The 14204-nt window shown below is 58.6% G+C and overlaps 1 protein-coding gene across 8 annotated transcripts in view; it reads left to right on the forward strand.

The window, feature by feature from the left end:
* Positions 1-14204, forward strand: part of STIM1 (stromal interaction molecule 1) — a 74653-nt gene that overhangs the window by 13429 nt on the left and 47020 nt on the right. For all 8 annotated transcript variants that reach the window (XM_063180060.1, XM_063180052.1, XM_063180078.1 and 5 more), the window contains exon 2: positions 13047-13177. In XM_063180060.1, the coding sequence (XP_063036130.1) occupies positions 13047-13177 (131 nt within the window). The remainder of the gene's footprint in view (positions 1-13046; positions 13178-14204) is intronic.

Raw genomic sequence — 14204 nt, forward strand, 5'->3', positions numbered from 1 at the left:
GCTCAAATTTAAGGAGTTTCTGGACATTCTACACTCAGTGTTCCCAGGTGACTCTGGACAGTCTCAGGGAGGGTTGAGCTGGGTTTAGCACAGGCAAAGGAGGAGCAGCTGTGAGGTGGCACTGGAGCTGGGCTCAGGGAAGGTTTGGGGGTTTCCTTCCTTGGGTTTTTGCTTACACAACATCAGTTTAAAGTGCTAAACTGCAACAGGGGTTACATCATGCCAGACCTCTTCCCTGTGTGCTAAGGGTGAAGAGCATGTTGTTCGGTTTCCCAGCTTGTCTTTTGAAGCCTCTTCATTACTGCAAAGGGCCTGGAGGATTTTGGAAAGTCCAGGTTTAAGGAAGGATCATCTGAGGTTTGGGATCACTCTGAAATCCCTGCTGTTCCTAAAGCACAAGTGGCCTGGTCCTCAGGGAAGCCAGGTGTGGGAGCTGCCTGTCCATGTGGGGTTTTCAGACCAAGGGTGAGGTTTCAGGAGCTGCTGAGCTGATGGAATCTGCACTTGTCATCTCTGGAAAGCATTCCCTCCATCCCTCCTTCCCTCTTCCCCTACTCCCATCTCTCCTTCCCCCTTGAGCACAAGAGGATTGGCCTCAGGCTGGGCCAGGGCAGGCTCAGCTGGGACAGCAGCAGCAATTTGCCCATGGAAAGGGAGCTCAGGCCTTGGCAGGGGCTGCCCAGGGAGCTTTGCAGTGCCCATCCCTGCAGGTGTGCCCTGGAGGTGGCACTGAGTGCTCTGGGCTGGGCACAAGGTGGGCACAGCTGGCACTGCAAGGGCTGGCAGGGCTGTGCCAGCACCAGGGATTTGGGGATTCCCTTCTGGTTTTGGCAGCTCCTGCTCTCACCCCCCAGGTTTTATGACCTAGAAGTGACACCTCGTGTTTTGTGTCACCTTTTTCTGCCCCAGTACTGTCAGGACCCTGCTGGGATGAGGAGCCTCAGGGTCCCAGTGCTGCTCTTGGTCTGTATCTGTTCTAGAAAGTTCCTCTTTCCCTGATCACCCTCAGAAAACAGCCACTTCTGGAGGTGTTTTTTATCCGAGGGGTGAATCTCCCCACTGCCTCCTCCAAAAGTAGCATTTCCATCTTCCAGTATAGCAAAGCATAAAATTCACAATTTAATCCTGATTCCACGGTGACTCATTTCAAGACTTTCTTTTTAAATTGTTTTTTTAGTAACAACCTTTTCAGTGAGGCAGCTCCAGGCAGGCAGGGCTCATTCACTGCTGGCACGGTGCCGCTCAGAGCTGGGGGGGCTTCTCATTTCCCCATTGGATTCCAAACCAGCAGTCTCACTTTGGGGCAGAAGTCTAGAATTGAGGAACACCTGCCTTGCAGCAGCACGTTTGGGATCAGTGCTGTTTGCCCATCCCATCCATGGGGGATTTTTTTCTACCTGAGGGAGTGGCTGGGGCTGGGCCTGGAAGGATTTAGGTTGGGTTTTAGGGACAGGCTCTTGCCCAGAGGGTGCTGGCACTGCCCAGGCTGCCCAGGGAATGGGCACGGCCCCGAGGCTGCCACAGCTCCAGGAGCCTTTGGGATGCCCAGGCTGGGCTTGGTGGGCTCTGGGCTGGCACTGGGGGGTCCCTGGGGGTCCCTGCAGCTCAGGACATTCTGGGATTCTCTCATTCTCGTGGTCCTGATGTAACCCAAAGTGCTCGTGGCAAGGAAGGGAAAATCCTTTCAAACTGCTGCTTTCCTAATGTGAATGATCCTTCCCTGCTAGAGCAGGGATTTATATTCATTTGTGCTGCTGGTGCTGCCCCTAAATTGCTGCTTTTCACACTCTGCCACCCCGTGTGCTGCTCGTGTCCCCTGGCAGTGACTGGGCATGGGGAAAGGAAGTACCTGGGTTTGGGGTGATTTTTTGTAGTGACACTCAGTGGAAAAAGGATGAGTGGGGTTTTGTGGGAAGAGTCTTCCTCCTCCCCATGTGTGAGTGGAGGTCAGGGTTCCCCTTGGGGAGCAGTGTGGCCACTCTGCTGCAGCCTGTCCTGCAGAGAGATGTCCCTTTCTTCCCCATGTACCTCTAACCCCTTGTCCTGCCATGTCGCTGAGCTTGTCCCATGTGGGATCTGGTGGCATTCCATGGCTGAGGCGCTGCACAGGCTGTGCCTGGCACATCCAGGATCTTGTTCTTCTTCTGGGATTTTCCCACTGTGGCCATTTGTGCCTGGAACCGAGCAGGTCTGTGAACACCAAGAATAACAGAACTTGGCTTTTTTGTGGACTTGTGTTATTCACAAGCTCCTTCCTTCCTCCTCCTCCTCCTTTCCTCTGCCTTCTTCCCATGCCTTTGGCTTTCTCCTCCTCTGTGTGCCAGGATCCACACCTGCCTTGGGCCCCCCTTTGCTTCTGTCCTGATCCTTGTGGGAAGGGAATTATGCAGGAGAGTAGCTTTGCTGGAGTTTGGAGAAGTAGAGGATAACGGGATCACTGGAAGGGTTTTTATTCCCAAAGAAGTTAAGGTGATGGCTGCAGGCTGTTGTTGAGGTTGGATAATTGAGGTTAGGGATTTCCTGTGGGATGAGCTGCAGCCATCTGGGGACAGGCAGCACCTTGCCCTCTTGGAATCCTGTTCTTCAATGGAAGGGAAGGGCTTTGCTGGGAAAGGCACGAGCTGGCTGCAGCAGTGTGGGTGGCTTGGGAGCAGCTCGTTCCTTCTGGCTGGAGGAAAAGCAGATTGTGCAGCGTGTGGCCAAGGCAGGGGCTGTTGTCACCCTATGTCCTGCTCTGCAGGGCTCCTGTGAACAAGGGAATCATCAGTTCTTGGTGAGGCACATGAGGGATAAATAAGGCTGGAATTGGGAGAAGCTGTCCTTGTACGGCAGCGTGGGAATGGCGCTGCTGCCCTTGGATTGATTATACAGAGTGTGTCTGGGAAGGGAGCAGGGCAGTCCTTGGGGCCTGGGCTGCTGGGGAGGAGGAGGAAGAGGCCAGGAAACGCAGGGAAGAGCCCTCCTGAAGGTCCACATTGCTCCTGGGGCCCTGGGCTCCCTCAGCCATCCTGTGAGGCTGTGACGGTGAGGCAGAACTGGGCTGTGAGCCTGGATTTGGGGTCAGCTCTGAGCTCTCCATCCCGGGCCTCCTGCTTGGGATGGACATGGAGCTGTGGGACCAACTCCAGAGGAGGCCACAGAGGAGCTCCAAGAGCTGGAGCCAGGCTGGGAGAGCTGGGGGTGCTCACCTGGAGAGGAGAAGCTGCAGGGAGAGCTCAGAGCCCCTGGCAGGGCCTGCAGGGGCTCCAGCAGAGCTGCAGAGGGACTGGGGACAAGGCCTGCAGGGACAGCACCCAGGGAATGGCTGCCAGTGCCAGAGGGCAGGGCTGGGTGGGATCCTGGCCATGAGGAATTGTTCCCTGGCAGGGTGGGCAGGCCCTGGCACAGGGTGCCCAGAGCAGCTGGGGCTGCCCCTGCATCCCTGGCAGTGCCCAAGGCCAGGCTGGACACTGGGGACAGTGGGAGGTGTCCCTGCCATGGCAGGGGTGGCACTGGGTGGGCTGTGAGGTCTCTCCCAGCATGAGCCTTGCTGCCATTCTGTGGTTTCTCAGTGAATCCTGACAGCAAGAGAGCAATTCTGTACTTCTGTTACCTTGTCAGAGCTACCGCAGTTTTTGTGTCTGTATCTTGAGCTCTTCCTCCTCCAGGTGTTCTTGGCCCAGGGCTGTCCCTGGAATGCTGGCCTTGGGCAGGCAGTGCTGCAGGAATGGATCTCCTGGCTCAGGGGTGGCAGGATGGAACAGCAGCAATGGTGGTGTGGGTTTTTCTTTGATTTCTAAGCTTTCTTTGGCATCTTCAGTTTTTCAGGCAGGGATGACTCACTCATCCATTATGTGGTTTCCTGACTTTCAGATTTCTCTTTCACTCCATGATTATGGCTTTGGATCCCAGCGTGCAGCAGCCGGCGCTCGGTGCCGTGGGCTGGGGCTGCCTGGAGCGGTGACTCACGGCTGGCACGGGGCTCAGGGGGACTTGGATTCCTTCCCACCCCTCACTGGGAGCCTGTCGGAGTACCCTGAGCAGCAGCTCTGGCTGCCCCTGGATCCCTGCAAGTGTCCAAGGCCACCTTGGATGGGGCCTGGAGCAGCCTGGGACAGCGGAAGGTGTCCCTGCCCATGGCAGGGGATGAGACTCAATGATCGTTGAGGTTCTTCCCAACCCAAACTGTTTTGGGATTTTGTGAAAATCACTGGAGAGCTGGTGAGGGCCATGGGATAATCCTGTCTCTTTGCAGAGTGGGAATGTTGATCCTGGGTCCCCGAGAACTGGAGCAGGTGCCTCAGGATTGTGGAATCCCGTTAATTCCTCTGGTGCCCAGCACTGCCAGGGCTCTGCAGAGCATTCCCAACACATGGAATCACAGAATCCTACAGTGGTTTGAGCTGGAAGGAACCACAAAGCTCATCTGCTGCCACCCCCTGCCATGGGCAGGACACCTTACAGTATCCCAGGTTGCTCCAAACCCCATCCTTGGCACTTGCAGGGATCCAGGGGCAGCCACAGCTGGGCCATCCTCTGGGCCAAGGCCTCACCACTCTGACAGGGGAAAACCTTCCCCAGTCTCCAATCTAAGTCTCCTCTCTTAGTGTAAAACCATTTTGCCATGTCCTGTTAGAGTCTGCCCATGTAAAAAGTCCCTCTCCCATCAGTTTTGGATGGCCCTGGCTGTGGCTGCAGTTCAAATGATTCAGTTTTGTTCCACACAGTGGGGCAGGAATGTGTCAGCACTGAGATTACTTGGTTTATGGCTATGAAGTAACCCAATCTCCAGTTATTTCAGCTCCTTAGAACTTCCCTGCCCACGGGATATTTTGGCTTCTGCTGCTCCTCAGAGAAGGCCCTTACGTGGTATTTGGAGCTGCCCGTGGGCAGAGCCGCTGTGCCTGACAGGGTGGTACCAGAACCACCTCTGTTATCTTATTTGCTCAGCCCAGGAGAAATGTCCCCCAGGCTGGGCTGAGGAAAGCACACTGAGATCCCTGCGGAAGGAAATGGGTGAAGCTGGCACTGGGAGGCCGGAGCACCCAGGCCAGGGTGCCCAGATCTGCTCTGGGGAGGTTTGGGAGCCACAGTGAGGGTGAAGTCATTCTCTGCTGGACACGGGGGGTGTTCCCAGGTAGAGGGGATGGTGTGCTGGGGGACAGCATGGGCAGGAGGAGGGGTGGGCACTGCCAGGACAGGCTGGGAATGGGATGGGGATTGGGATGCCATGGGGCCATGTGTTCCCACTCCAACAGAAAACAGCTTTGTTTGTTGGGGGTCATGTGTGATTTGGGGGTGTGTGTTGTTTTAATGGGGTGGAAAGAGTGAAGCACTTGGTGAAAAGTAGGGTGACAGGGTTCTGGTGGGGGGACTGGGTGGAAGCCAGGAATGAAAGGGCTGTGCTGCTGCTGCAGCAGGGAGGGGAAGGGGGAGAATGTCTGGAAGCAATGGGCTGACATTAAATCAGTGAATTGGTGCATGGAGAGGATGAAAAAGGCTGATTGCACTCGGTGGTGAGAGAATTGATGGTAGTAAATAAATGCTGAGCGTGTGCCAAGGAGAGGAGCCCATTTGGGGAAGGAATTTTAAGGTTTTAATTGAGTGTAAGTTCATGACTGTACAATAACCTCCCTTTGCTGCTTAATTCCTTCCTGTGGCTGTGTTCAGCTGTGGTGGTGCAGGAGGGCTCCACATCACACAGGGCTTCCTCCTGCATGTGTGTGACCCTGTGTGGCTTTGTCATGCTGATCCTGAGACAGGGGCACTCCCAGCACAGACAGCTTTGGCCCCAGGAGCTGGCTACAGCCTGGTTCCCTGGGCGCTGTTATTAAATGGTTTGTGAGCATTCAGGGTTGGCCCTTCCAGCAGAGACACCCGAGGGCGTTGGTACTTCTTTGAAAGTCTCTCGGAGATCAAACAGCCCAACCTCTGCTTGGATTTACATTTTTTCTAGACTGTTTAATCTGACTTGGGTACAAGGATTTGGTTTTTTGCATTGTGCAAGGAGCTCCCTTAGAGGAAAAAAGTCTCCTTGAACTGCTGAAACTTCCACAGTCATTGAAGGTTGGAGCAACCTGGGGCTGGCTGAGTGGCACTGGATGGGCTTTACGGTCCCTCCCAACTCCAAGCAGTGTGGGATTCCATGGAAAGCTGGCTGAGTGCAGTGAGTCCCTGCTGAGCTGCCCCAGACCCTGCTGTCCCAAGGGTGAAGGGAATCCAGGAGCAGGAGCACGGTGCTAGTTCCCTGTTGAGCAGATACTTGAATGCTCTCCTTGGTCTGCGCTGAGCAAACTCCCCTCAGCTCCCAGGTCCTACATCCCAAAACTGCTGGGAGAGTCACTCTAGGAGTTTCCACACTAGAAGGGAGGTGGGAACATGGATGAGGTCCCCGCTGGTCATGGAGCAGGCTGGTTTGGGTTGGGAGGGACCTCAGAGCCACCCAGTGCCACCCGTGCCATGGCAGGGACACCTCCCACTGTGCCCAGTGTCCAACCTGGCCTTGGGCACTGCCAGGGATGCAGGGGCAGCCCCAGCTGCTCTGGGCACCCTGTGCCAGGGCCTGCCCACCTTGCCAAGAATTCCTGATCCAGCCCTGCCCTCTGGGTTGCTGCCTGCCCAGAGCAGGACTCTGTGCCCTGGCTCTGCACCTCCCAGGGAAGGAGTCTGCCAGGGAAAGTAGGTCAGAAGGAGCAGGAGAACGAGCATGTGCTAAAATCCCGATTCTCTTTGGTAAATCCCTTTTTTTTTTTTTTTTTTTTTTGACATAAAGTATTTATATGTGAATTTCACGTGTGCCTGTGGCCGAGTGTGGTCTGACAGTTGTCTGTGTAGTAAACAAGCTGTCAAGTGTCAGCTTGAAGTATAAAACCCCTCTGAGGACTTTCCTGACAGTGGGAATGGCTGGATGCTCTCGTAGCTCCATCAGGCTCTGATGTTTGGGAACCAGAGCTGCAAACCCAGGATTATTGCTGTGCCCTTTGAGCCTTGCTCTGTGTGCTGCTGCTCTGAGCCTTGCAAGATGTCAGGGCTTCCAGGGTTCCCCTTGCTATTCCTTACCCCCCCAGAGGGAATGGAAATCTCTGGATGCATCCCTCACAGATTAGTGCCTTCGTTAAAATTCCTGAAGTTGTCCTTGGCATTTTTTACTTGAAACCCAGAGTTCCAGGGGAGGAACCCTGAGCACGGAAGTTCAACTGAGCCCTTGTTTACACGGGTGAAATATGTAAACAGTTCTTTTTCCCCAAATATAGGGCTTTTTTCCTTGGCTGCCCTCCCGGTGTTTATAAAAGCCAGTTATGTAAATGACAATTGTAATAATTAAGCTGCTGTTCAGTGCTGTCCCCAGGGCTGCTGCTGCTGCAGAGCTTGGAGCTGCAGGGGTTTGGGACATTATTGGAGATAATGGGACCTCAAAGAAGGAAATCAAGGGAAATTAAACAAACAAAATCCTCGTTAGAGAGACTCTCCCATGAGAAAGGGAAAGTCTGGAATGAAGTGATGTTACAGGGGAGTTCTGAAGATCGTCCCCTCCAGCTCTGCCAAGACAGAGCTGCCCAGAGCTGCTGGTCCAGGGCCATGTCTATGTCCTGTTGAGTTTTGGGTGGCTAATGGCTGGAGCCCCCCAAAACAAGAGTAACAAAACAAGTCTGGGTGACCTGTGCCAGCCAGGACCACCATAAGGCACATCTTTGTCACCTGTTACAAAAGCACCCCAAATTGCCTTCCATGTAGGTGAAAGTGGCTTCAAATTGCACCGGGGAGGTTCAGGGTGGGTATTGGAAGAATTCCTTAATGGAAGATGTTGTCCAGCCGTGGCACAGGTGCAGCCACATCCCTGGATGGATTTCACAGGTGTGGTGGCACTTGGGGACATGGTCAGTGGTGGCCTGGCAGTGCTGGGGAACACCTGGACTCGATGGTGTCCAAGGGCTTTTCCAGCTCGATGGCTCGGTGAAATTCCAGCTCTGCTTTAGCACCTTGGCCTCAGGGTCCTTTGATGATCTGGGTGGGGGCACCTTTGGAGTGGCAGCAGGACCCCTGAGTAGAGGCTGCAGAGAGCCTTTGGTGGGGACAGCGAGCCCAGAGGGGTGAGGGATGTCAGGCTGGCAGGAGGGGATGAGAGGGGCAACAGGAGGTGGAAGGGCCAGCAGGAGGGCTGTGAGGCCGGCCCGTGTTGACGTGGCCCCGGTTAATGGCCCATCAAGGACACCCCTTGGGAGGGACAAGGGACTCTTTGTTCTGCCCGGTGGGGCAGATGCAGCCTGTGAGTCGATGATGGGAGATAAAGAGCAGCCTGGAGCCACCCAACAGCGGGATGGAGACGGAAGGTTGCCCGTGACTCAGAGGGGCGGGGTGGGAGTGGAGGTGATGGTGCTGCTCCTCAGGAGTCACTGCCCTGCTGAGGACCAGGCAGGATCAGCAGGAGTCTCTTGGGGAAGCTGCTGGACCAAAAGTCAGGGCTGGACGTTCTGGAGAGCCTTTGTTTACTTAAACAAAGCCAATTTCGCGCGCTCATTTTGAGGCTTTTGTTCGCTGAAGGTGTGTTGGAATAGCCTGATTGCAGTATTCCAGGCCTGCTTGGAGCAGCCTGGGGCAGTGGAAGGTGTGGATGAGCTTTAAAGGTCCCTTCCCACACAGAGATTATTCTGTGCTATGATCTTCAGGCTTAATCTTTCATCAGTCACAGGCAAAGTGGCTGCTGCTGGTCTTTGTTCCTTCATTTGAGTATTCTTGCCGTGGAGATAACAGGGAGAGGAAGGGAGATAACAGGGAGGGGAATGAAGAGCCCAGAGTGGCTGCTGAAAGGTTGGGACCGTTCTGTTGTCACTTCAGGGTTTTCTGCTGATTAAATCACTTGTGCCCCATATTCAGGCTCCTTTTGGTCTTGATGAAAGCACCAGATTCCTCTCGCGTTTGGTTTGATTGCTGTTGATGGTGCAGTTGATTATCGGCACCTGGCAGCTCTTGAAAGCCTTGTTTTGTTGCTCTTGCTGCTGCTCTCAGTCAGTCTTCATTCCTGGCATTTGTGCTGCAAATACCCGGGGGTTGTCCTCGGGGTGGCACGACATCAGGGCAGGATCCCTTCAATCCTTGACTCCCCCAATCCTTCATCCCTTCAGTCTCTCCCTGGTTTAACCCTTGGACAGACGTGAGCCAAGGCTCAGGAGTCCTGTGGTCAGGAGGGGGTTAATGTGAATAAACCCACTTTTACAATAACACGACCTTCCCTTCCTATAATCCAAACTTTGCTACGGCGTTGCCACGTTCTCCTTGCAACAACAAGCACAGGCTCGGAACAAGATAACCATGTCATATTTTGGGAGATATCGTTTAGCCTGGCTTCATTTTTCCTTCTGGAGTCATGTCCAAGGGCAGCATAAACACAGAGACCATCTCGTGTCCCTGCTCGCTGCCTCGGAGATAACGGGAGCAGCCAGCACAGAAAGGCCCAGCCAAAGCTCTGAGCCACCAGAGAGCTCTGGCAGGGGAGGAGAGGAGCCCCAGATCTCCCCAAATCAGCCCCAGGGCATGCAGTGTTCTTCCGAGGTCCATGTGTTCTGGTGTCCCTTCAGGAGTGGCCTGGGGCAGCAGAGAGCCCTGGGGAAGGGTCCCAGTTCATTCCACTGGTTCTGGTGTCCCTTCAGGAGTGGCCTGGGGCAGCAGAGAGCCCTGGGGAAGGGTCCCAGTTCACAGCACTGCTGGCACCCCTGGCCACATGGGCAGACCTGAGTTAGCAGGGAGTGAACTCCCCGAGGTTTGGGAGCAGCAGGGCACTCCAGCCCTGCCTCTGCAGGAGGCTGCATCATTGTCCAGGCCCTCTTGTCAGTGGGAAGCCATTGGCCTTGTTCCCAGTCCCTCTCCACCTCTCCTGGAGCCCCTTTAGGCCCTGGCAGGGGCTCTCAGGTATTTCCTCTCCAGGTGAGCACCCCCAGCTCTCCCAGCCCCTGCCGCACCTTGCACATGGCCTTGCGTGGTCCCAGCTCTCCAGCCTGCCCAGGTCCCTGAGGATTGCCCATATCTGGGTCTCTGTCACCACCTGGCAGTGCCATGGAAGGGCTGGATCAGCCCTGTTTGGTGCTTGCATGGACTCGGGCACGCAGCAAAACATCAAGTATTAGTCTTAGAAAGTAGAAAATTATGTGAAAAGCAGCCAGAAGAGCCCGTTCCATAATCAGGAAGTGGAAGGGGTTTTAATTGCCATATTTTATAAACACGCAACTCTTCCTCCCCAAACGCCCTGACTGCTCTTGGTGCCAACACCAACAGCCTCCAAGGGAGACCTGGAGCTGGGGCTGTGGGCAGGAGCCAGCCCCTGCTGGGAGAGTGGAGGGTTGGGGTGAGAGGGGGTGCCCTGCCCTGCCCTGTCCTGCTGGGGCTGTGGGCAGGGGGCAGCCCCTGCTGGGAGAGCTGCCCTGGTGGGAGTGTGGAGGGCTGGGCTGAGAGGGACACCTGCCCTGCCCTGCTCTGCTGGAGCCAGGCTCCATGCCCGGCCAGCTGCAGGGACCCACCGGGGGATTGCTGCTCCCCGAGGGGTCGGTGCTGCTCCCGAGGGGTCGGTGCCGCTCCTGAGGGGGTCGGTGCCGCTCCCTGAGGGGTCGGTGCCGCTCCCTGAGGGGGTCAGTGCTCCCTGAGGGGTCGGCGCCGCTCCCTGAGGGGGTCAGTGCTCCCTGAGGGGGTCAGTGCTCCTGAGGGGGTCGTGCCGCTCCCTGAGGGGGTCGGTGCCGCTCCCTGAGGGGTCGGTGCCGCTCCCTGAGGGGGTCAGTGCTCCCTGAGGGGGTCGGTGCCGCCTCCCTGAGGGGGTCGGTGCCGCTCCCTGAGGGGGCGGCGCCCGCTCCCTGAGGGGGTCAGTGCTCCCTGAGGGGGTCGGCGCCGCTCCCTGAGGGGTAGCTCGAGGGGGTCGTGCCCCCTGAGGGGTTCCCGGTGCCGCTCCCTGAGGGGGTCGGTGCTGCCGCCTGAGGGGGTCGGTGCCGCTTCCTGAGGGGGTCGATGCCGCTCCCTGAGGGGTCGGTGCCGCTCCTGAGGGGGTCGGTGCCGCCGCCTGAGGGGGTCGGTGCTGCCGCCTGAGGGGGTCGGTGCCGCCGCCTGAGGGGGGTCGGTGCTGCTCCCTGAGGGGTCGGTGCCGCTCCCTGAGGGGGTCGGTGCTGCCGCCTGAGGGGGGTCGGTGCTGCCGCCTGAGGGGGTCGATGCCGCTCCCTGAGGGGTCGGTGCCGCTCCCTGAGGGGGTCGGTGCTGCCGCCTGAGGGGGTCGGTGCCGCCGCCTGAGGGGGTCGGTGCCGCCCCCTGAGGGGGTCGGTGCTGCTCCCTGAGGGGTCGGTGCCGCTCCCTGAGGGGGTCAGTGCTCCCTGAGGGGGTCGATGCCGCTCCCTGAGGGGGTCGGCGCCGCTCCCTGAGGGGGTCGGTGCCGCTCCCTGAGGGGTCGGCGCCGCTCCCCTGAGGGGGTCAGTGCTCCCTGAGGGGTCGGTGCCGCTCCCTGAGGGGGTCGGTGCTGCCGCCTGAGGGGGTCGGTGCCGCTTCCTGAGGGGGTCGATGCCGCTCCCTGAGGGGTCGGTGCCCGCTCCCTGAGGGGGTCGGTGCTGCCGCCTGAGGGGGTCGGTGCCGCCGCCTGAGGGGGTCGGTGCTGGCTCCCTGAGGGGTCGGTGCCGCTCCCTGAGGGGGTCGGTGCTGCCGCCTGAGGGGGTCGGTGCTGCCGCCTGAGGGGGTCGGTGCTGCCGCCTGAGGGGGTCGATGCCGCTCCCTGAGGGGTCGGTGCCGCTCCCTGAGGGGGTCGGTGCTGCCGCCTGAGGGGGTCGGTGCCGCCGCCTGAGGGGGTCGGTGCCGCCGCCTGAGGGGGTCGGTGCCGCCGCCTGAGGGGGTCGGTGCTGCTCCCTGAGGGGTCGGTGCCGCTCCCTGAGGGGGTCGGCGCCGCTCCCTGAGGGGGTCGGCGCCGCTCCCTGAGGGGTCGGTGCCGCTCCCTGAGGGGGTCAGTGCTCCCTGAGGGGGTCAGTGCTCCCTGAGGGGGTCGGTGCCGCTCCCTGAGGGGGTCGGCGCCGCTCCCTGAGGGGTCGGCGCCGCTCCCTGAGGGGTCGGCGCCGCTCCCTGAGGGGGTCGGTGCCGCTCCCTGAGGGGGTCGGCGCCGCTCCCTGAGGGGGTCAGTGCTCCCTGAGGGGGTCGGCGCCGCTCCCTGAGGGGGTCAGTGCTCCCTGAGGGGTCGGTGCCGCTCCCTGAGGGGGTCGGTGCTGCCGCCTGAGGGGGTCGGTGCCGCTTCCTGAGGGGGTCGATGCCGCTCCCTGAGGGGTCGGTGCCGCTCCCTGAGGGGGTCGGTGCCGCCGCCTGAGGGGGTCGGTGCTGCCGCCTGAGGGGGTCGGTGCCGCCGCCTGAGGGGGTCGGTGCTGCTCCCTGAGGGGTCGGTGCCGCTCCCTGAGGGGGTCGGTGCTGCCGCCTGAGGGGGTCGGTGCTGCCGCCTGAGGGGGTCGATGCCGCTCCCTGAGGGGTCGGTGCCGCTCCCTGAGGGGGTCGGTGCTGCCGCCTGAGGGGGTCGGTGCTGCCGCCTGAGGGGGTCGGTGCCGCCGCCTGAGGGGGTCGGTGCCGCCGCCTGAGGGGGTCGGTGCTGCTCCCTGAGGGGTCGGTGCCGCTCCCTGAGGGGTCGGTGCCGCTCCCTGAGGGGGTCGGCGCCGCTCCCTGAGGGGGTCGGCGCCGCTCCCTGAGGGGTCGGTGCCGCTCCCTGAGGGGGTCAGTGCTCCCTGAGGGGTCGGTGCCGCTCCCTGAGGGGGTCGGTGCTGCCGCCTGAGGGGGTCGGTGCTGCCGCCTGAGGGGTCGGTGCCGCTCCCTGAGGGGGTCGGTGCTGCCGCCTGAGGGGGTCGGTGCCGCTTCCTGAGGGGGTCGATGCCGCTCCCTGAGGGGTCGGTGCCGCTCCCTGAGGGGGTCGGTGCTGCCGCCTGAGGGGGTCGGTGCCGCCGCCTGAGGGGGTCGGTGCTGCTCCCTGAGGGGTCGGTGCCGCCGCCTGAGGGTGATTGGTGCTCCCTGAGGGGATCGGTGCTGCCTCAGGGCCTGGTTCTGCTGCCTGACGTGCTGCTGTTGCCCCACAGAGTTCTGCCGCATCGACAAGGCCCTGTGCCACGATGAGGATGAGCAGCTGAGCTTCGAGGCCGTGCGCAACATCCACAAGCAGATGGACGACGACGCCAACGGCAACGTGGACGTGGAGGAGAGCGACGAGGTTGGTGCAGGGCTAAGCTGTGCCCGGCGGGGCCTTGAGCAGCTGGAACAGGGGTTACATGGAGTTATGGGCAACAAAGAGGGTATTTATTGAAGGGACTTCAAAGGCAGGACCGCAGCCGCAGTCCTGGCTCTGCCCGGGTGGCTCCAAGATGGAAGCAAAAGAGCTTGGTCATGAGATGTCACATTTTTATAAGTTTTAGTCCATTTGCATACAGGAGCTAACTGTCCAACTAATAGCTTCAAATGATGAAGTTTCATCCTCCTTGCTCGCTTGCCCACCCTCATCTTTTCATGTTGTTTGTGCTTTGGGCCTGAAGTTTGAAGAGATTGTCCTTGAGTCTCCAGCTGGAATAGGATGGTTTTGTCTTCACCTCCCAGTGAAAAGATCGTAGTAACACTTAATAGAAAGCTAAAAGCTGCACACCAAAACAGAACAGAGAAACCTAAAACCCAAGGTATCACCAGGGCCTTGTCCAGCCCAGTGCTGGGACTGCTCTCACAGTGAGGCTGCTGTAGCCAGGGCTGCACTTGGGCTTGGTGCCTCCTCCTCAGCAAAGAGGAAGCCACGTGTCACCTTGAGATGATCCAAGGGGTGTCTCAGCACTGTCACCAGTGCTGGCTGGGGATTCTCCTCCCTCCTGGGGGTTTGTAGCCACTTCATTGTTGTCAGAGCAGCTGTGGGTGTCCTGTCCCTAAAAATGTCCAAGGCCAGGTTGGATGAGGCTTGGAGCAACCTGGGATAGTGGAAGGTGTCCCTGCCCGTGGCAGGGCATGGAATTAAATGAGCTTTAATGTCCCTCCCAACCCAAACCCCTCCATGATTTTATGTTCACTGCATTCTTGCAGCAGCCAACTAAAGCAGTTTCAGTCCGTGTGTGCTCACTGCTAAAAAAGGAGCAGCTTTTTGTTGTGTTAGCCTTAGAGATTTTAGCTGATAAAAGATTGAAGAGAAAGAAAGTTGTTGTTCTTTGTTTACACAAGCACCGATGGAAATCAGAGTCTGCAGGAAAAGGGAAAGCTCTTTG

The sequence above is a fragment of the Melospiza melodia genome, chromosome 2 (genome assembly GCF_035770615.1).
Source record: "Melospiza melodia melodia isolate bMelMel2 chromosome 2, bMelMel2.pri, whole genome shotgun sequence".
Lineage (NCBI taxonomy): Eukaryota > Metazoa > Chordata > Aves > Passeriformes > Passerellidae > Melospiza > Melospiza melodia.